The 21,850-nt window shown below is 35.5% G+C and overlaps 1 protein-coding gene across 1 annotated transcript in view; it reads left to right on the forward strand.

Annotated features, from left to right (window-relative positions):
- Positions 1–21,850, forward strand: part of ERBIN (erbb2 interacting protein) — a 122,426-nt gene that overhangs the window by 77,569 nt on the left and 23,007 nt on the right. Inside the window, exons 14-19 of the mRNA XM_042782537.1 lie at positions 1,595–1,716; positions 3,058–3,231; positions 5,953–6,138; positions 8,105–8,219; positions 10,278–10,461; positions 11,113–12,673. Coding sequence (XP_042638471.1) covers positions 1,595–1,716; positions 3,058–3,231; positions 5,953–6,138; positions 8,105–8,219; positions 10,278–10,461; positions 11,113–12,673 — 2,342 coding nt within the window. The remainder of the gene's footprint in view (positions 1–1,594; positions 1,717–3,057; positions 3,232–5,952; positions 6,139–8,104; positions 8,220–10,277; positions 10,462–11,112; positions 12,674–21,850) is intronic.

The raw sequence follows: 21,850 nt of genomic DNA on the forward strand, positions 1-21,850 counted from the left end.
TAATCGTCTGGATTTCTATCTGTAGATTTAGAATCATTTCTAATTTTTCATATATTTTGTCATTTTGTTCTTATAATTTCTTCCAAAATTCTTCTAGGATTTTGTCTGTGTTTTCCTTGGTCTGTCTCTCAATCCTTTGAAGATACCTAAATATAATTCTTTTGAATTCCTTATCATGGAGTTCCAATGCTGCTGCTTTCTCAGGGATGTGTTTGGGTCTGTATCCTGGTCCCTTGTTTCTCTTGCTTTATTTTGCTTCTTTGTGTGGACTGTGATACTCTGTTGTCTCCGAGGCATTGTGACGTTTTTGTGTTTATATGTAATTGGTAGATTATATGTTGGGGTGACTTGCCCACAATTTGTCTTCTTTGTTTTATTTGTATGTTATCTATACAGGCAGGGTACTGTGCTGTCCTCCTCTATTCACAAGTTGACAGCACTTACACACTTACCACCTGTCTCATTTCCTGTTGTCAGGCTCTTGTATATCCTTGCTGACCCTGGCAAACAGAGCCTGTTCTTAGGTCCCTGGAATCTGAATGAGAATGCTATCACTTTAAAATCCAAAATGGTTGCCACTTGTAAACATTCAAAATGGCTACACCCTTGGTCACTTTAAATATCCAAAATGGCTGCCACATGTAAACAATCAAAATGGCTGTGCTCTCTAGACAGCAGAAAGTCCACAGCTCAGGTTGTCTCCCTCCTTGCTGGTTTCTTTCCTAGTCATAGGCCACCAGAGCAGTTGTCCCTGCAGCCTTTGGTGAGTGGGACTGATCAGTCCCAACACCACTTGGAAATATTCAGGCTGTTGGTCTCATCAGAGTAGCTGACAGTCTGCAGCTCCAACCATTTCTCTACTCACTGTTTTTGTTCAGACTTTTCCACTATTTGGTGCCTAATCCACTTCTGTATCATTCCTTTCAAAGCTCAGGGTTCCAGGCTTATCTTCTGTATCTCTGTCAATTGGTTTTTCTTTTCTTTGTTGAAGAGGGTCTGTCTGCCTATTCCTCCATCTTACCGGAAATCTGTAAAATATTTTAATTGATGGATTCTCTTCAGGAACCCCTCTGGTAACAAAAGCAGATGAATCAGATTTAGGAAAGAAAGGATAAGGGATTGACATTGTAAAAAAATAATAATCACGTCCTTCCTTCTACTTCCATAATGATATACTGCCTTGGAAACCCAAAGAGGGGTAACTATGAGTCAGGTCCAACTTGACGGCACATAACAACAACAGCAACAAGTAGTTACTCAGGAGCTCTGATAGCGTAGTGCCTCAGGCATTTGACTGCTAACCAGAAGGCTTGTGGTGCAAACCCACCAGCCACTCCTTGGGAGGAAGGTTGGGCAATTTACTTCCATAGAGATATGGCTTTGGAAATCCAAGGAGGGGTCACTATGAGTCGAATCGACTTGACGGCAGTGAGTTTGGTTGTTTTAGTAGTTACTTAGGATTTCTAGCTGCTGGGATTGACTATCTCAAACTTACCTTAATGAATATAACTAATAAAATTATGAAGATGTTAATGGTTTTTCATACTTACAGTAAAATATAGTTTGTGTTTTCTTTTTTTTTGCTTTTCTCTAGTTATGTTTATATCAGATAATGAAAGTTTTAATCCTTCATTGTGGGAGGAACAGAGGAAACAGCGAGCTCAAGTGGCATTTGAATGTGATGAAGACAAGGATGAAAGGGAGGCACCTCCCAGGGTGAGCATATACTTTCTGCCTTCAAGTTTGACACAGGTCTGCTGATACTCACTGGGTGCTGTAGTTTGGAAATAACAAAACAAGTGTTGGATTAGTTCCTTGCACTCAGGGTACTTACTGAGCCAGTACATTTTACACATGAAGTAATTCGAGAGCAGTATAAAAACTATGTGACCAAAAGTTAAAGTTTATAATATGTTTAAATATAGAAGAAGATCATCGTGGGCTACAGCAGCTAACTAGAGCTTTATCTTGTATTAGTACCCTTTTATTTAACTCTATGGAAGGAAAGTTTGGTAATCTACTTCTGTAGTGATACCACCTCGGAAACCCAAGAAGGAGTCGCTGTGAGTTAGATCTGACCTGATGGCACATAACAACAACAACAACAACAATAACAACATTTAACTCTAGAGTTTAGTGCTTTTGGAGTTATTGTTTCTTTCTTTCTTTTGTTTGGTTTAATTGTTTTTGTTTGCTTGTTTTAGATATATGAAATGGCTATTTCTTCCACTTCCCTTTCTTAAATGATTTATTTATGTGCTTCCTAGTGATAACTCTTTGTTATAAACATTTTGTTCTTTATGGGATTGAGAACATGTGTGGCAGTTACAGAAACAGCAAAATACATTTCTAAGTTATCTGTGGATATTATTTTATTTGCCCCTTTTTATAGACTAAATTAGTCATACCAAACAACAATTAGGCTGACCTTCAAAAAGCTTGGTTCCTGGTTCAGAAAACGTAAGTATAAAAAATCTGAATCATATGTATGTATAGATACAAATCAGTCTGGGAAATGTCATTTGTCTCAGAGACAAGTGACAGGGTTTTTCACATAATCCACACTTTACATCTCTAAATGGAAAGTATATCAGTCTGCTAAAATATCTTTTGGGAGTTCTGGTAGTGTAGTGCCCAAGTCATTTGACTGCTAACTGAAAGGCTGTTGGTTCAAACCACCAGCCACTCCTCGGAAGGAAGGTTGGGCAATCAAGCCCAAGGAGAGGTCACTATGAGTCAGAAACGACTTGACAGTAGTGAGTTTGATTTTTTGGTTTAAAATACCCTTTAAAACATAATGAAATTTGTAAATGTGTAGTCTTTTGAGTATTCTTTGGTACCAGACTTTTATTTACCTGTTGGCTATTTTTTGAAAACTATATTTTTGTTTAACTGTTGAAGTCCAAAATGCTTTCAAAGACCTATAATCTATCTCATAGTTATCCCGCTGAACTAGATATTCAATGTAATCGGGATGGATATAGGTTAAATTTTGTTTTACATTGATGTTAGAAATAGATATCCATGTTTCAAATTTTCCTTACTCTGTTTCTCTAGGAAGGAAATTTGAAGAGATACCCAACACCGTACCCAGATGAGCTTAAGAATATGGTCAAAACAGTTCAAACCATTGTACATAGATTAAAAGATGAAGAAACCAGTGAAGACTCTGGAAAAGATTTGAAATCACATGAAGATCAGCAAGTTGTAAATAAAGATGTGGGCGTGAAGGTTAGAAAACTTAATTCAGAAGATTTAACTGAAACCTATTTCAAGTTCTTTAAAATTTTAAATGACAATTGATGTAATGAACCTTTTTACTAATGCTAAATTGTACTCTCAAATTTATGGTTTTGTTCTCAGCTCTCTGAACTGGGACACTATAATAATCATTAGCTAATTCCCTAACTGGTACCATCACCACCTGTGTGGCTATAGAATGTCTGAATGGGCTAGTATATGTGTCTGGATACAAATCTATTGGGAATGTAATCTGTTTCAAAGTTAAGTGACAGAGTTTTATCATTGTCTGAACAAAAGAATAAGATAATAATTGTCAGAAACTTACCACTGTGGAAATACTTTTTTTTCCACCTCTGGTAAAACTCCTCCTCTATCCCATTCTAATTTAAATATAATTGGTATGATAGACCTTTGACATTTCCTTGGGATATTTCAGAAAGATTCACAAATCTCTAACCTATGTATTCCTTTTAGTTGACATTTTCACCCACACTGTATCACAGAAACAAGTATTATGTCCCTGCAGGAGATATAATACTTAATATAAGATAATACATAATAAAGGAGCTCTGCTAATGTTTAGTGGTTAAGCACTCAGTTGCTTACTGAGAAGTCAGAGGTTTGAACCTACCATCTGCTCTGCTGGAGAAAGAAATGTCAATCTGCTTCCTTAAAGATTTAGAGCCAATTATTATAATTGCTGTCAATAAGTTGTACACCTAAAAAGTTAAATTAGCAAAAGTTGTGTCATAAATACACTTATAACAATGACAGAAAAAAAGAGTAGCTACTGAGGCTGCTTATGTACAAGCAAAAATCTCATGGTATTTGGTTCCTTGGTTTAGATATTTAGGGTCATGATTTCATGCAACATCCCAGTTAATGACCAAATAACATGTTTAGTGCTTCTGTTCTGCCTCCTAGTATATTGCATAGTGGCTGGGATCTTAAAAACTTGCAAGTGGCAATCCAAAGCACAATAATTGTTCTTTATTCACCTGGAACAACAGAAGAAGAAAGAGAATCAGGAATAGGAGAAGCATATGGAATGTGTAGCTAATTGCCTCCATGAACAACTGCATCCTTTACCATGAAACCAAAGAACTAGGTGGTGCCTTACTACCATTACTGAACATTTTGATCAAAGACTCCATATAATAATCCTGATCAAAAGGGGGAGAAATGTAGAACAAAATTTTAAATTTTCATGGTCTCTAGACTTTCTGGAGCCATGGAAGGTAGATAAACCCCTGAAACTATTGCCCTGAGATCATCCTTAAACCTCAAACCAAAAATATCCCCTAAAATTTTCTTAAACCAAACAATAGCTTGGCTTAACCTGTTTCACAGGTCTGCCTTGAGTGTTACGCTCTTTTAAGAACTGTATGAGATCAAATTGACATCAGTACCTCATAAGATTAGATGGGAACCTTAGGGGACAGTGAGTTGATACTAATGAGGGAAGAATAACTTAGAAAAGGAGGGTGAGCATTGTTGCATAACTCAAAGAATGTAATCACTGTCACTAAATAGTACATGTGGCAGCTGTTGAATTGATGTATGTTTTGCTAAGTATATTCTCAACAACAACAAAATAAATAGTAAATAAATAGTCAATATGAGATCAAATAGTCAACATTTACCCTAAAGCAAAGATGAGAAGATCAGAGTGGGCAGGGAAGCTAGATTAATGGAAGCCAAATAACCACAACAGAAGTAATAAGAATGTTGACACAATGTGGAAAATGTAACACATATAAAAAAAAAAATTGTTAAATGGAAACCTAATATGCTGTATAAACTTTCACCAGAAACACAATAAAATATTTTTAAAAATTCAAAAAGATTTACAATCTTGGAAACCCTCTGGGGCAGTTCTGCTTTGTCCTGTGGTGTCCCTATGAGTTGGAATCAACACAACAGTGATGGGTAAGAGTTAACTGTAGGAGTCCTTGGGTGGTGCAAATGGTTAAGCACTGGACCACTAACAGAAAGGTTGGCAGTTCAGACTCATCCAGAGGCATCTCATGAGATAGACCTGACAGTCTGCTTCCAAAAGGTCACAGCCTTGAAAATCCTGTGGAGCAGTTCTGTTCTGCTCTACATATGTGGTGTCGCCATGAGTTGGAATTGATGGCAACTAACAGCAACAACAGATTTAATATATATTCTGCAATGATCAGAAAAAAATTTAAGTACCCTGAGTTGAGCATGCTGAGCAAAGTAATTCATACAAGTAACTCCTTACAACTTCTAAATTAGCCTCAGCTAAATTATAAATTTTAATGTGGTTTATGGATCTTTTGGCCCTTGCTGGGTGGTGCAGTCAATTATTGTACTTAGTTGCTAACCAAAATGCTAGAGATTTTAGTCTACATCAGAAGGAAGAGCTGATGATCTACTTCCAACAAATTAGCCATTGAAAGAAAACCCTTTCTTTGGATCACAGTTCTACTGTGACACACCTAGGGTGGCCATGAATTGGAATCAACTTGAGCAACTGGTTACTCATTATAGGCTTTTGAGGGACACTTGTTCCTAAAATGAGCATTTTATCTGTGACTGCAATAGATTTCTATGTTTAAAGTTTCCTTGTTTAAGATTTATCTAGAGTAGGAAGATGGTTAATTACTTTCACATTTTAATCTGAGTACATTAATAGATATAGAACTTGAAAAATATCAATTCTTTATCTTTCCTTTTACTTAGACTTCAGAAAGTACTACTCCAGTAAAAAGTAAACCTGATGAAAGAGAGAAATATATGATAGGGAACTCTATACAGATGATCAATGAACTTGAAGCTGAGATCAATCCTGTGAATCTGCCAGTGACTGCACATGTGAAAGTCTCTGACAACTTGAAGCATATTGTTAACCATGGTGATGTTTTTGAGGTATGGCTTTATGGTTTTCTCTGGAGCAGTCAAAAGAACTTTCAATGTAATATTACATTTTTGCTAACTAAAGATAAGAGAAACCTCAATATTAAAAAAATAATTATGCTTACTAATGTGTTCTTCATTGAGAAATTTTATAATATCTGCTAAAATACCACTTATTACTTTAAACTTATTATACCCATTGTTCTCAAATTTTACTTTGTAAATTAGCTTATGGAGGTTCTGTCTCCTCTAAACTTCTTGTTTTTTTTAATGCATAATTGTGATTGCTTTTACTTCTGTAATTTAAAAATGAAAGGTAAAATTTGCTATAGTTCTTCTTCTTTGACTTAAGTAAGTATTTATTCTTGAAGGTGAGGTTATATTTTTCTTGACTGTCAGATAAATTTTATTAGATGACAGGGTTTTTTCTAGAACCACCAGTATAAGCTGTAGCTTTGAAAAACAAAACAAAGCCAGCATCATGAAAAGTAATTTACACACTATATAGTTCACTCATTTAAGATGTATGGTTCAGTGGCTTTTGGTGTATTCATAGAAACATGCAACCATCACTACAATTAATTTTAGAGCATTTTGAGTACCCCCAAAAGAAACCTTGCACCCCTGAGACATCATCCCCAGATGCTCCATCTCCCTCAGCCGGGCAACCACTAATCTACTTTCTGTCTCCATAAATTTGCCTACTCTGGACATTACATACAAATTGAATTATACAATATATGCTTTTTTGTAACTGACTTCTTCCACTTTACATAATGTTTTCTGGTTTATCCATGTTGTAGCATGTATCAGTATTTCATCCCTTTCTGTGGCTGAATAATGTCCATTGTATAGATACAACACACTTTGGTTATCAGTTAGTGCATACTTGAGTTGTTTCTACTTCTTTGGTATTATGAGTAAAGCTGCTATCAACCTTCATAGACAGGTTTCTATGTGGACATTTCTTTTCTCTTGAGTACATACCTACAAATGTAATGGCTAGATGATATAGTAACTCTATGTTTAACCAGTGGAGGAACTGCCAGTTTTCCAAAGTGACTGCATGATTTTACATTCTTCTGATATACTACTGGTAGCCATGTAATATGGTGAAGCTTTAACTATTTAAAATAACTATCTGAAATATTTTTGATTTATGGATGCACTATCCTATATGGTATATTGGCTATGTATAGCTATTTAAATTAGTCAAAGTTAAAAATTTAGTTTCTCAGTTCCACTAGCTGCATTTCAAGTGCTCACTAGCTGCATGTCAGCATTTTTAGGACCCTGTAAAATACTGTTTATTTTCCTCATATTAACTAGGAATCATTTTATTTCCAGAATATGTGATTTTTGTATATAGCATATAAAATATTCATTAATTTTTCTATTAATATTTGTTGACTGCTGTATCATTTGTTGCCATCCTGATAGCTCTCAATGGTAGATAAGCTAGGGAAGTTGCTTATCTGCATTTTTTAGAGAAAAATTTATAGAGATTAATTAAATTCTGTTTCCAAATTTGGCAGAGATTGACATTAGTTCATTTTAATGGCAGAATACTTCAGTCCAGCTGCTTCCTTGGAACCCAGTGATCCTTGAGAGAATAAATTTGAAAATTAAGGGGAGACATTTTGTTGGGTTTCCTCATGAAATTAAGTTTTTCAAGGCAAGGATTGTGTTTCATTAACCTTTGCTTCTCTAGCACCAATCACATAGTCATTCATTAATATACTTCAATTAGCATCTGCCACAGAAATCTCTATCACATGGGCACTTTGACATAGTTTCAGTAATTGCCATAGTTTTATTGCCCTATCTTGAAAATTTAATATATACTAGTTTTAGTCACTTATCATGAAAAATGTTTCATACATGTTCTCAATATTCTTTTTTCTTTGAAGTTCTGATGACTTGAAAAGAAATCAAAATGTAATTTTTATAAATATTTCCCCTTTTTTCTTTAAACTAGGAATCTGAAGAACTATCTTCTGATGAAGAGATGAAAATGGCAGAGATGCGACCACCATTAATTGAAACCTCTATTAACCAACCAAAAGTGGTAGCACTTAGTAATAACAGAAAAGGTTAGATGTTGAAGAAGAGCACTAAGAATAGAATTTATGAAAATGTTTGGAATAAATTTCATTAAATCTTACTATGTTACTGAAAACATGCTGTAGAGACAACTTTTAAAACAAACCTTTTCTAAAAGTTCTAGATCCTTGTCTCTCTTATTTTTAAACAAAGATAATGATAGATCTTTTCTCCCCTCATGATATTTATAAGGGTGTGGACTTAAGCATAGATTTTAATTCCATTTCCATTTCTGTGTGGCTATGATTATTGAATTACTTAATTTTATTAATGGGGATGTTTCTGACTTGACATACAATAAAGTTAATGATGATTTTTTTTATGCATATCAAGTGGACAAAAGGATCCAAGTCTAGTGCAGTACCTGGTGTATCCTTGATGCTCAGTATTATTTCACTCTTATCTATCCCAAGTTTTTTGTTAACCTTGCAGCTGTTCTTACATGTGATCTTAGTTTTTACAAACTTTTAGAAGGGAATAGATATCTGTACCTTCCCCATGTTCTTCGGTCACTCATCCCTGCCAGTGCCTGAATAGCTCTACATTATCTCCACCAAATTTTATCACCCTTACACTTTATGGTATCAATTAATAATAGTATTTCTTGAGCACTTACTAAATGATAGTTAATATTTTACATGTTTTATCATCTAATTTTCACAATAGTCTCATGATACAGGAAGAAAGGAGTAATGTAGGGAGTATAGCTAGGAAAGAACTTATCAACCATCTATTTAACAGTCCTTTAAAAATTAAGAATCCATGACCTCCAAATACATTAAGGTTAACATGACATGCTATGTTTTTCAACTATAAACACAATCTGGAATATGTGCACTGTACTCCTTAATTCTGTGGAACAGCTAAAATATCCCTAATTGATATAATATCCTATGGGTATAACTATGATATACACTATTTCTGTGATTTGGATAGAATTCATTTAGTTAAAAAATAGTCTTTAGAGTTGTAAAGGTAATAAATTGTTACACTTTTAACACTTTAAAAACAATAATAACTGGGAGCTCTGGTGGCATGGTGCCTAAGGCATTTGACTGCCAACAGAAGGCTGGCGGTTCAAACCCACCAGCCGCTCCTCGGAAGGAAGATTGGGCAATCTGCTTCTGTGGAGATACCACCTCAGAAACCCAAGAAGGGGTAATAATAGCTAGTTTTTACATTACATGCCTATAATGGAATATGAACAGCCCATTTCATTTATAAAATTCATACACATACAGCCATCTCACATGTTTGAAAATTCATTATTGATAAACAATTCTATGAAATGCTTATAAAACTTTGGGAGCTAACTTTGTGAAAATTCCTTGATTTATTTGATGTTTGTGTGTGTGTTTATATTAGACTGCATGGGAGCTCTGGTGGTTTAGTGCTTAAGGCATTTGACTTTCAGAGTTATTTGAATACGTTGCTCATTTTTATTATAAGAATAAAAACTAAATGCACTGCCATTGAGTTAGATCCGACTCATAGCAACCCCTCCTTGGGTTTTCAAGGCATTATCTCTATGGAAGTAGATTGCCCAGTCTTCCTTCTGAGGAATAGTTGGTGGATTTGAAGCACCAGCCTTCTGGTTAGCAGTCACATGCTTTAGGCACTATGCCACAATAAATTCCACATGTATGTGAAATAATGTTTTACCCAGATAAGTTTGCAAAGATTGTGAAATGCAACTATGTAAGATTACTTTTTCTTTATTGTGAATGAGTAAAAAAGCATGCTCACTAAAACTAGTTGATGGCCTTAGAAAATGTATAATATAATCTTGTCAGTAGTTAAAAGTAAATCAAATTCTGAATAATCCTAACATTGATTAGATTAAAATAATGATGCCACTTTTAAAATTCTCTAATCTTTGTGTGAATATACACAAAAGACCGACTTTGCAGGGATATCTCTGGTTACTTTCTATGTAACGTATAACTTCATATATGGAGCAGTACAGTATAAATGCCATTTTTCTTCACTGGAAAGCATTTCACACAAATTCTTGATGGCTTTATCATTCTTAAATTGTTTTCTTTCAGATGATACAAAGGACACAGATTCTTTATCAGATGAAGCTACACACAATAGCAATCAGAATAACAGCAATTGCTCTTCTCCATCTCGGATGTCTGATTCAGTATCTCTTAATACTGATAGTAGCCAAGACACCTCACTCTGCTCTCCAGTGAAAGAAACTCGTATTGGTATTGATTCCAAAATCAGGTTTGTCACCATCTTACAAAATTTATTGGTATAAAAAATAATAGCAAGGCAAATACAACATAGGCATTTAGAAGAATGATTAGATTTACTTTCTTTTTTGCTTCCACAAATGTATACAGAACTTGGGAGACTGATTCTTTGCTTTGTGTAGTTTTTTTGTTTATGTGTTTGACTTTAATAAAAATTGATTTAATATGGTTAATGTAATGTTTCAGAATCATGTTTAAAAGTGTCCTATCATCTTTACTCAACTATTCTAGTTTACTTGCTTTCTTTCAGTGTATTTGTCCATCTTTCAAACATTTCATTTCTTAGCACAGTCGTGAAAAGTCGCCACAGTCTGTTTTTCTTCATTGTTTAGCCCTATCAAACTATTTTGTGACAAAATACGTTGAGGATATTGATGGAAATGAATCTTGACGATACTTACGAATTTTCTTTTGTTTTCGTCTCTCAATTTAAAATAAGCCTATATTAAATACTATTAAAATAATACGTTTAAGTCACATACTTTGTAGTAAATGCCTTTTATTTGTGACTGCATCAACTCTTAATTTTTTATACCTGCACATTAACTAATTAGTTAATAATGTCACCCTTACTAATAAACTGAATTTTATGTTGTTTTTCATAAAATTATCTTTTTTTTAGGCAAGAAGATGAAAATTTTAATAGCCTCTTGCAAAATGGAGATATTTTAAACAATTCAACAGAAGAAAAATCCAAGATCCATAGTAACAAAGATTTTAACCTTCCTGAATATGATTTGAATATTGAAGAGCAATTAGTTCTAATTGAGAAAGGTGTGGACTCAACAGCCACATCTGATGAATCTCACAAATTAGACCATATAAATATGAATTTTAATAAACTTGTAACTGATGATACATTTCAACCAGAGATAGTGGAAAGATCAAAGACACAGGACATAGTGCTTGGAATGGGCTTTTTAAACACAAATGCTAAAGGAGAAGCTGAGCACTTGGAAAATGGAAACAAATATCCTAACCTGGAAACCATAAATAAAGTAAATGGACATTCTGAGGAAACTCCACAATCTCCTAGGAGGACTGAACCATTTGATATTGAGTCTTCTATTGACATGGGTATTTCTAAAAGCACTGAAGATCTCTCCCCTCAGAGAAGTGGGCCAATTGGGTCTGTTGTAAAATCTCATAGCATAACTAATATGGAGACTGGAAAACTAAAAATCTATGACATTCTTAGTGATAATGGACCTCAGCAGCCAAGTGCAACAGTTAAAATAACATCTACTGTTGATGGAAAAAATATAGTCAGGAGCAAGTCAGCCACAGTTTTGTATGATCAACCACTACAAGTATTTACAGGTTCTTCTTCATCTTCTGATTTAGTATCAGGTACAAATACAAAGGTGATTTTCAAGTTTGATTCAAATCATAATCCTGAAGAGCCAAATATAAGAGGCCCCACCACATGTGGTCCACAATCTACACCTCAGATATATGGTCCTCTGCAATATAATGTCCAGTATAGTAGTTGTAACAGCAGTACTGCAGCCAAAGATACTTTGTGGCATGCCAAACAGAATCTCCAAATAGATCATGTCAGTTTTCCTCCTCAGCGCCTTCCTAGATCAGAGAGCATAGAAAGCCACAATTATGCTAAACATTCTGCAAATATGAATTTCTCTAATCATAATAATGTTCGAGCTAATACTTCATACCATTTACATCAGAGATTTGGCCCAGCAAGACATGGGGATGTGTGGGCTCTTTCACCAAATGACCGACTCAATCCTGGAGTAACTCGATCTACAATTCAGCGACAAAGTAGTGTGTCCTCTACAGCCTCAGTAAATCTTGGAGATGCAGGCCCCACAAGGCGGGCCCAAATTCCTGAAGGAGATTATTTATCGTACAGGGAGTTACATTCAATGGGAAGAACTCCACCAGTGTTGTCTGGATCACAGAGACCTCTTTCTGCACGAACATACAGCATTGATGGTCCAAATGCACCACGGCCTCAGAGTGCCCGACCCTCTGTAACTGAAATACCAGAGAGAACTATGTCAGTTAGTGATTTCAATTATTCACGGACAAGTCCTTCAAAAAGACCAAATGCAAGGGTTGGTTCTGAGCATTCTTTATTAGATCCTCCAGGAAAAAGTAAAGTCCCTCATGATTGGCGAGAACAAGTACTACGACACATTGAGGCCAAAAAGTTGGAAAAGGTAATTGAAAATGAAGTGTTTTTTCTACTCTTTTGTGAATGCACTTATTTTCCTTACGCATACTTGACATTCTTCGTTTTCTAAATAAGGTAAAACAAGCTACTCTAAATTACTGATTATCTGGGAGTTTTTCCCTGGTACTATGTATGAAGTCTGAAGTTTAGACTTGGCTAGGACTCAAAATAGCTGAGATGGTAGTAAAACTTTGCCTTCTCTGACTCTCCAGTTTTTCTAAATAGGTATATATCCATTTTATATGTTTCTATGTGTGTCTCTTTTAGATTACATTCACATGGTATAAATAATACATATATATACGTGTACATATGTTTAGCCTTTTCTGACCTTGTGGTGTCATCTATTAGTAATGATTGATGATATATATGTATATGTAAAAAGAACAGTAAATTTACTGTATAGTTAACAGAATAACAAGAAATGTAAATATGTCATCTAGGATTTTTTTACTCCCAGTTCCACGTTATATAAACTAACATTGTCACTGACACAGTTTGCTTCTGGCATGCCATTTACTCTTGACTTTCTTAACTGCATTTCTGGCTTCCTTGAATTCAGTTACATGTTTCTGTGACTGTAGTGTAGTTTAGAAATAATTGGTAAAAATGATTTATGCTTCTGTTCAATTGATAACTTTATTTGTAGATGTCCATCCTTTGAAAGAAGTTAAAAATTTAAAATTTATCCCATAAAATTGGTATTAGAGCTGTAGTTAAGTGACCCAAGTATATAAGGCATTGAATTTTAGCCAAAAATAATCTGACCTTCATTTGTTAAAAAATAAGATGTGTTTTTTTAATAAACGAACAACTGAATGTATACAACCTCAGTCATTATTTTAAATTTATCAGAAATAAATGCCTGAAATATTACTAATGCTTTATAGTAATTCAATTGATACAATTGTTACTTTTTTTCATTTTTGTCTTTCACCTTTAAAATATTTGAGCATCTATAGGTCTTTTTTGTTGTTATGTGCCATTGAGTCGGCCCCAACTCATAGCTACCCCTCTTTGGATTTCCGAGGCAGTATCACTACAGAAGTAGGATTGCCCAGCCTTCCTTCTGAGGAGTGGCTGGTAGGGGTTTGAACCGCCAGCCTTCTGGTTAGCAGTCAAGTGCCTTAGGCACTATGCTACCAGAGCTCCTTCTATAGGTCTTAGACTACTTCTTTCTCATCTCTCCATTTTGTTTCATCCAAAATTATATATACATACTGTTGAAGTCGTGTGCTTTTCTAAGAAATTTGGAAATTTGTTAAGCAAGAAAGTAACATAACTGTTTCATAAGTAAACTTTTGGTGACAGTATGAAACTGGACTAGAGGAGAAAGAAGCCATCGTCAAGAAGATTGAGTTATGAGGGTGTTTTAATGATCCAGATAAGAAATGAAGTCTGAACGGTTTAAGTGCAATTGAGACAAAGAAACAAATTCAGAAGACGGGAAAAGGGATAAAGCTTGATATTTGTGCCTTGAATAACTAGTTGTTCTAAATGTATTAACTATTACTGGACATAATGGAGGAGGAACAGATTTGAAAAGAAAAATGAGTTTGGTTATTATATCCTGTATAGTTGTATGGCTGTTCTTCTACTTTCTTGTCTGACAGAGATGTGCCTGGACTTTAGTAAACAGCAAGTAGCAGTGTGTCTCTCAGCTTTTTTTTTTCCTTCTCATTCCATAAACTACTAACATACATTTAGAAATTTGCTGTGCACTTTCTTAGAGAGTGCATGACAGTGGTTTCCCATTTGTGCCCACTGGTAATTTAAAGGTGAGAATTAGGTAGGTGAAACTAAGAGACGCCCTGTGAAAATAGAAACAGGGCAGACTATACATGAAAAAGCTGATGGGATGACTCCCATTTCCAGAGTTGCATAGATCATACTTTAAAGTTAAAAGGAGTGCTCTTTCACATGATACACTTGCTAAAACATCTATTCCCATTTACTAGTCACTGCACTGTGGGTGCTGTAGCGCCTAAGGTATTTGACTACTAACCCAGAAGGCTAGCGGTTCAAACCCACCAGCCCTTCCTTGGAAGGACGACTGGGCAATCTACTTCCATAGAGATACTGCCCCTCAGAAACCCAAGGAGGGGTCGCTGTGAATCGAGACTGACTTGACCGCCGTTGAGTTTGGTTTGGTTTTTTGCACTGTGGTATATTCCGGTTCATTGGTTAGGAAGCATTTTCCAAGTAAACACCAAAAGTGTATGTTCCTATTACTGCAGTTCTTCTGTATTCCTTTCAGGATATTTTACTCTTTGTGTCTTTCTTTAAATGTATGCTGTGTTTGCTTTATTCTGATCTTAAATAGTATTTACATGTGAGACAGCTAATATTTTATAAAAGTTTTATTTTCAGATATATGATACTATAAAAAAACAGATTCATATGTTTGATAAACCGTATTTTTAAAATGAACTTATTAGAAAACAAATATATGTTACATCTCTGACTTTTTCAGTAAAAACAAAATTTAGTTACTGTATTATATAGCATATACAGCATCAGTATGGTATAACTGTTGGGAATCCCAGCTCTACCATTTAATTAGCTAATTGGACAAATAAAGTAGTCTTCTCTTATCTCAGTTGCCTCATCTGTAAAATAAGCAAAATGAAAGTAATACTTCTAGGATTGTTTCAAAAATTAAATGAGTTAATATATAAAGAAAACATTTAGAATAGTATCTGGCATATACTAAGTACTGTATTAAATGAGTTAATATATAAAGAAAACATTTAGAATAGTATCTGGCATATACTAAGTACTGTATGAGTATTTATTGCTATCGTCTTTATCATCTTTATGTTTTAAAATTTAAAACAATTTAGCTCATTAAAAATAGTACTTTTATTTAGAACTCCTAAATACTTGATTGTAGAATAGGTTATTTTATGGTGATAAAACAATTGTGTTAATTTATATATATATATATATATAGGCTGTAGTTCCTTAATTTTAAATATAAGCAGATTTCTCACATCAAAGGTCTTTTCAGAAAATTAGGATAGTATCTATATGTTATTTACCTTGTAAAAATTTGTCGTGTTCATTTTATCAAGGATGATGATGTGAATAATGTTTCTTTCATAAATACGTATAGGGACAATAACAATAAAATACCAATAGAGAATTTGACTAGACTGTATAATCTTACATACATACACACACATGCATACATACACACAACTGGTAGCAAAAATAGAAAGTAAAAATAAATGTGTGTTACTTTTCTTTATGGCTGTGTTATTAATCATCACTACCTAATAATATTTAAAGTTCAGAAAACAAAATTTTAATGTATTAATAGTAATTATCTCTCAGTCATGAGATTAGAAGTTTTTTTTTTTTTATTGTGATTTGGGTCAAGATTCACAAAGCAAATTCACTTTCCATACAACAATTCACATATACTTTGTCTCATGACATTGACCACAGTTTACCACAATGCAGCAGCTCCCCTTCCACTTCCTCCCCATAGTTACCATTTCTCTGTGTCCATCCCTCCATGGACTACTGCCTCCTGAGCTGTCTCCCTGTGCATAAGCAGCCCTTCTTTCTCCCATGATTTTCTCTACAAGGAGTGTATCCACTTGAGGTAAATGTTCAACTTATATGCCTGTCTTTTGTTTGGCTGGAAACCACAGGTGTGGGTTCAATTCCAGACCTGAAGGGCAGTTAGGGACCATAGTCTCAGTGGTTCCACCAGGCTTTATCGGACCAGCAAACCTGCCCCCCCCTTTTGTTCCCCTCCAAATGATTTTGAGTTTTGTTTCACATTGTTCTCCCTCTCTATCAAGGATCTCCTACATAGATCCCCTTCCAAGTGGATGACAGTGGTAGCCGGGCACCATCTAGTTCTTCTGGTCTCATAGTCATGTAGGCTGCAGATCGAATGGTGTACCAGTTGCTAGGACTAATTGTTTCTATGAATTTTGGTTTGAGATTTGAAGATTTTTAAAGTACGTTTCTATGGTGTTTTTATTTTAAAAGATTAAGTGGTAATAGTAAACATAAGAGTTATCAGAGAAGAGAGGAGAGCTACTTTTTGAAATAATGGTAAGATTTTTATATATAAGCAAGAAAGAAATTTTTAGATCAAGGTAAAAGTTATATCAATGAATGCTGAGAACAGGGAGAGATGAGGATTTCACCGTGGTTGGATTAGGGATTTATTTTGAGAAAATTTGATTAATAAAGATTGGGCCAGATCTTAATGTGTGCTGCCCAAGTTTTAGAAACTGTCACTGTAGAGACATCTTGATTTTCAGAAGAGTCCTAAGTAGTCTTTTTATTATTCCATTTTACAGTAAGGATATTGGGGCACAGACTAGTTAAGTATTTACCAAAGATGGCATACATATCATGTGAGGTGGGGGGAACAACTTTTGAAAATGAGCAGAAAAATCTTCAGTAGAATGTAGAATGTACAGTGAGACACTGTTTTTATTTCCTGAGCTGATACGATAAAAGAGATACTTAGGATGCCTCCAGCAGAAAAGTTTTGATTGATGAGATTGATAAGACGTAGTTTAAGAAATTATTTTAATAACAAAACAGCAGAATAGTGAGTATGTGTGCTGGGATTATGGCTGTAATGGAGATGAATCTGAAAAATACTTTGAAGAAAACTAACTATAGGGGTTGGATGAGTGGAAAATCCAGGCAGAAGCAAAAGTTTCAGGTTCGGGTTATTGGAGTAATCACCTTTCCTTTTTCTTTTTAACAGTGTCCTAGTAATTAGGAGATTAGAATCCTTAAAAAGATGGGGTGCAGTAGAGGTTTGGCAAAAATTTCTTACTTGGAAACAATTAATCTAAGGGACTGGTAGACCATGTAGTGCCCAGCCTGTATGACCATGAGACCAGAAGAACTAGGTAGTGCCCAGCTACCACTGTCAACCACTGAGAGGGGGGGATCGGTGCAGGAGATCCTGGATAGAGTGGGAGAACAATGTGGACCAAAACTCAGAGTCATTTAAAAAAAAAAAAAAAAAAGCAGGTTTGCTGGTCTGATAGAGTGGTGAGACTCCTGAGTCTATGGCCCCTAGTTACCCTTCAGGTCTGGAACTGAACTCACTCCCATGGCTTCCAGCCAAACAGTAGGCATATGGGGTGAATATTTACATTAAAGAGATATACTCCGTGGAGGGATCACTTATGGGCAAACAGAAGGGCAATGTTTGTTTGCACAAGGAGACAGCTCAGGGAGAGAAGGACATGGGGGAAAAAAAATCTTACTTGGATTGAAATACGTTGAGATTGATGTGATGGCAGTATGTGCACGTGACTTGGAAACCCAGTATGAAGGTAGGGTTAGTGATGTGATTTGGAGATACAAACCATGCAAGTTAGAGAGTTTTCCTGGGCAGTGATTTTGTAGGGTAAGGACAGAGAGTTTTCTCTTACTTGCCTATTGTTCCAAAGGTATTCTAGTAGAGTACCATGATATGTACAGACTTCAGACTTAACCAACATTTTCCTTTCTCTCCTCCACCATTAACTCTGCTAGGTATTTGGTCATTTTAAAGGTACTATGGTTTGCTCAAATATCTATATATAGATTTTACCTTTGTCCATCCTCTAATCTAGATCAGTGGTTCTACTTTATTGTATGAGTTCTATAAACAAAACCATACACACACACACACACACACACACACAGCTTTTCAAAGATTATTTTGTGATTTTTTATTATGCAAGCTTGAATCAAACCCTTGTTGTTCATGGTTATAATACTATGGTTCTTTTATTTCTCTAAGAGTAATTTACCACTGTTCTGCCATCATTCTCTTAAAAATCACTTCATTCGATAAAAATAACTTAGTAAAATATTGAAGCGTAATTTGTGCATTGAAAATTGGCCTTATATTTTAATTTTATTTCATGTCCCCAGTATAGTTAAAATGATGCTTTTCATATATTCAGAAATGTTCTAACAAATTTAATATGCTTCTGAAAGTACTTTTTTAAATATATAAGCCAAAAATAAAACCCACTGCCATGGAATCAATTCTGAGTCATTGGGTTTCAAGGCTGTAAATCTTTAGAGAAATAGATTGCCTCATCTTCTTCCTCAGGGCAGCTGGTGACTTTGAACTGTCAACCTTCTTGTTAGCATTCAAATGCTTTACCCACTATGCCACCAGAGCTGCTGCTTTTTGTGTGTGTGTGATTTGGGTGAAGAGAGCTGCGTTGTTTTTTTTTTTTTTTACTTTTCTTTATACTACATCCTTGTATTTATTAGATGTGGGAATCACAGTATGGACATCATAAGCATATTGAAAATGCTATATAAATAATTTGCTAATTAGCTACTTCAGTGTTGTTGTTATTCCATTGTGACCACATTGTGATGGTGTAGAACTACCCCATAGTGTTTTCTAAGCTGTAATCTTTATGAGAGCAGATCTCCAGGTCTTTGTCCTAAGGAGCTGCTAGGTGAGTTGCAACCACCAACCTTTCTTGTAGTATCCAAGCACTTAACAATTGCACCACCAGGGCTCCTTAGCTACTACTTAAATAGCAACACGATGTAGGCTCCAAACTTCAGAGTATTGGTTCAAACAGGGAGAGTGTGACGACAGGAATTGTAATTGTGTTAACATAGTGTTGTTGTTATGTGCCGTCGAGTCAGACCCAACTCATAGCGACCCCTCGTTGGGTTTCCGAGGCAGGATCACTACAGAAATAGATTGCCCCATCTTCCTTCCAAGGAGTGGCTGAAGGATTTGAACCGCCAGCCTTCTGGTTAGCAGTCAGGTGTCTTAGACACTACGCTATTTTTTTTTTTTTTTTTTTAAAAGTCCCCCAGGGATTTCACAGGGGCTGCTCTAGGTCCAAAGGTTAAGTCCACAAATCAAAAGCTGCTACTTTGATCAGCTGGGAGTTTAGTAATAGTACATAGAGTATAGAAATAGATAAGTTACTTTCCCCAACAAACTGTGCCTAGAATCCAAACATATAAATACCTTACCTCAAAATCTTAAGACTTCTTTAATTAAACTAATCAAGAAGCTTTGAAAAGGAGTAAAAATATTTAACTTCAAAGTTTAATACTAATATCCAGCTGTTACTAAATTACTTACTACATAAAAATTCAGATAAGAGCCACTCCAAACCATAAGATGATTACCACAACATGATAATTTCCATGTTCACTTGTTATTATATAACTATTAGGTTGTAGTGAATATCATTGCTTAGGACATATGCCTAGCATTTAATTGAGCTCTGCACAGTATATTCTGGCAGGGTGCAGTTGTCATGTGGGTATATATGCAAAGGCCTGAATTCAAAACCAGACCTTTACGGAGCTTCATCCTACTTAGGAACTATTTATAGGAAGCTCTCGTTCAGAGATGACAGAAAAGCCTTGTTCCGAGATCTAACCAGTTGCCATCAAGTTGATTCAAGTCATAGTGACCCCAACTGTGTCAAAGTAGAACTGTGCTGTGGATTTTCAACAGCTGGTTTTTTAGAAGTAGATAACTAGCCCTTTTCCAGCAGCACCTCTGAGTTGCTTTGACCCGCCAACCTTTCAGTTAGCAGCCAAATGCATTAACCATTTTCACAACCCAAGGACTCCTGTTCTGAGATCTATACATCATAATAAAGGATCATTCAGGGCACTGAACTTAACAGCGTGTCAAAACTTTGTGTATACCACATGAGTGTGTATTGTTTGTGGTGGTGGTGATGGTGGTGGTATGTGCCGTCAAGTCGGACCCAACTCATAGTGACCCTACCTTGGGTTCCAAGGTAGTATCACTACAGAAGTAGATTACCCAGCCTTTCTTCCGAGGAGTGACTGGTGAGTTTGAACTGCCAGCCTGCTGGTTAGCAGTAAAGTGCCTTACGCATTACACTACCAGAGCTCCTATTGTTTGTGTATGTGTATGTAATTTAATTTCTAATCAAATGTTTATAGAACTTCTAATTGGTTCTGCTAAATCCTTCATGAAATGATTTGAGGAAATGCTGTTTTGGCTTTTAGAAGTTTAGGTTTTCTTTATTCTTACTTTAGAATCTACAAAATAACCAAAAGTATACATGGTAATTTTATAGATGCTTGTCTTTCTGGGATCACACATTAATGTTTCTTGGTATTACAGATTAATTTCAGAATCTGGAGATAGTACGTCTTTCCTAACAGTAAAATTTCTCTAAGAGTACATGCTTGTTAATAATAAGCCATGCTGAAAATGTGGTTTGCCACAGTTTGGCTCTCAAGGCTTCAGTACTTAGAGACATTAACTGAAAGCATTCACATGAAAGAACAGCAGTTAACAACTCTGGAAATAAACAAGTGAGAAAAAGGAGAATCAGGCAGTACGTTTATTTGAGTATATTTTCTAGAAGTTCTGAATTAGCAATTAGGCATTTATGTGAAAATCTATAGAAGGATTCTAATAGTGATTCTCAAATTTGAGCAGTAGTGTTTTTGTTAGCTGCCATTGAGTTGGTTCTGATTCATAGTAACCCCACATGCAACAGAACAAGGCATTGCCCGGTAGTGTATCATCCTCACAATCCTTACTATAAGTGAGCCCATTGTTGTAGCCACTGTGTCAATCCATCTTCTTAAGAATCTTCCTCTTTTTTCTCTGCCCTCTACTTTACCAAGCATGAATGACATCCTTTTCCAAGGAATGGTCCCTTCTGACAACATGACCAAAGTAGGTGAGATGAAGTCTGGCCCTTCTCACTTCCAAAGAACATTCCAGCTGTACTTCTTCCAGGATATATTTGTTCATTCTTCTGGTATTTTCAGTATTCTTCACCAACAGCACAATTCAGAGGCATCAGCTTTTCTTTGGTCTTCCTTGTTCATTGTCTGTCTTTCACATATATATAACCAAAAATCAAATCCACTGCTGTTGAGTCGATTGAGACTCATAGCAACCCCCTTCGGGTTTCCAAGGTGGTACGGAAGTAGATCACCCAGTCTTCCTTGCACAGAGTGCCTGCCTTGTTTGAATGGCCAACCTTGTGGTTAGCATTCACCTGCCTTAGGCACTACGCCACCAGAGCACCTTTCACATACATGTGAGGCCATTGAAAATACCATGGTTTGATTTAGGTGCCACTTAGTCTTCAAAGTGGTATCTTTGCTCCTTAAAACTTTAAAGAGGTCTTTTTTTTTTTTTTAA

Source organism: Orycteropus afer, unplaced genomic scaffold (genome assembly GCF_000298275.1).
Source record: "Orycteropus afer afer isolate SDZICR_OR568_19922 unplaced genomic scaffold, OryAfe1.0 scaffold00362, whole genome shotgun sequence".
NCBI lineage: Eukaryota > Metazoa > Chordata > Mammalia > Tubulidentata > Orycteropodidae > Orycteropus > Orycteropus afer.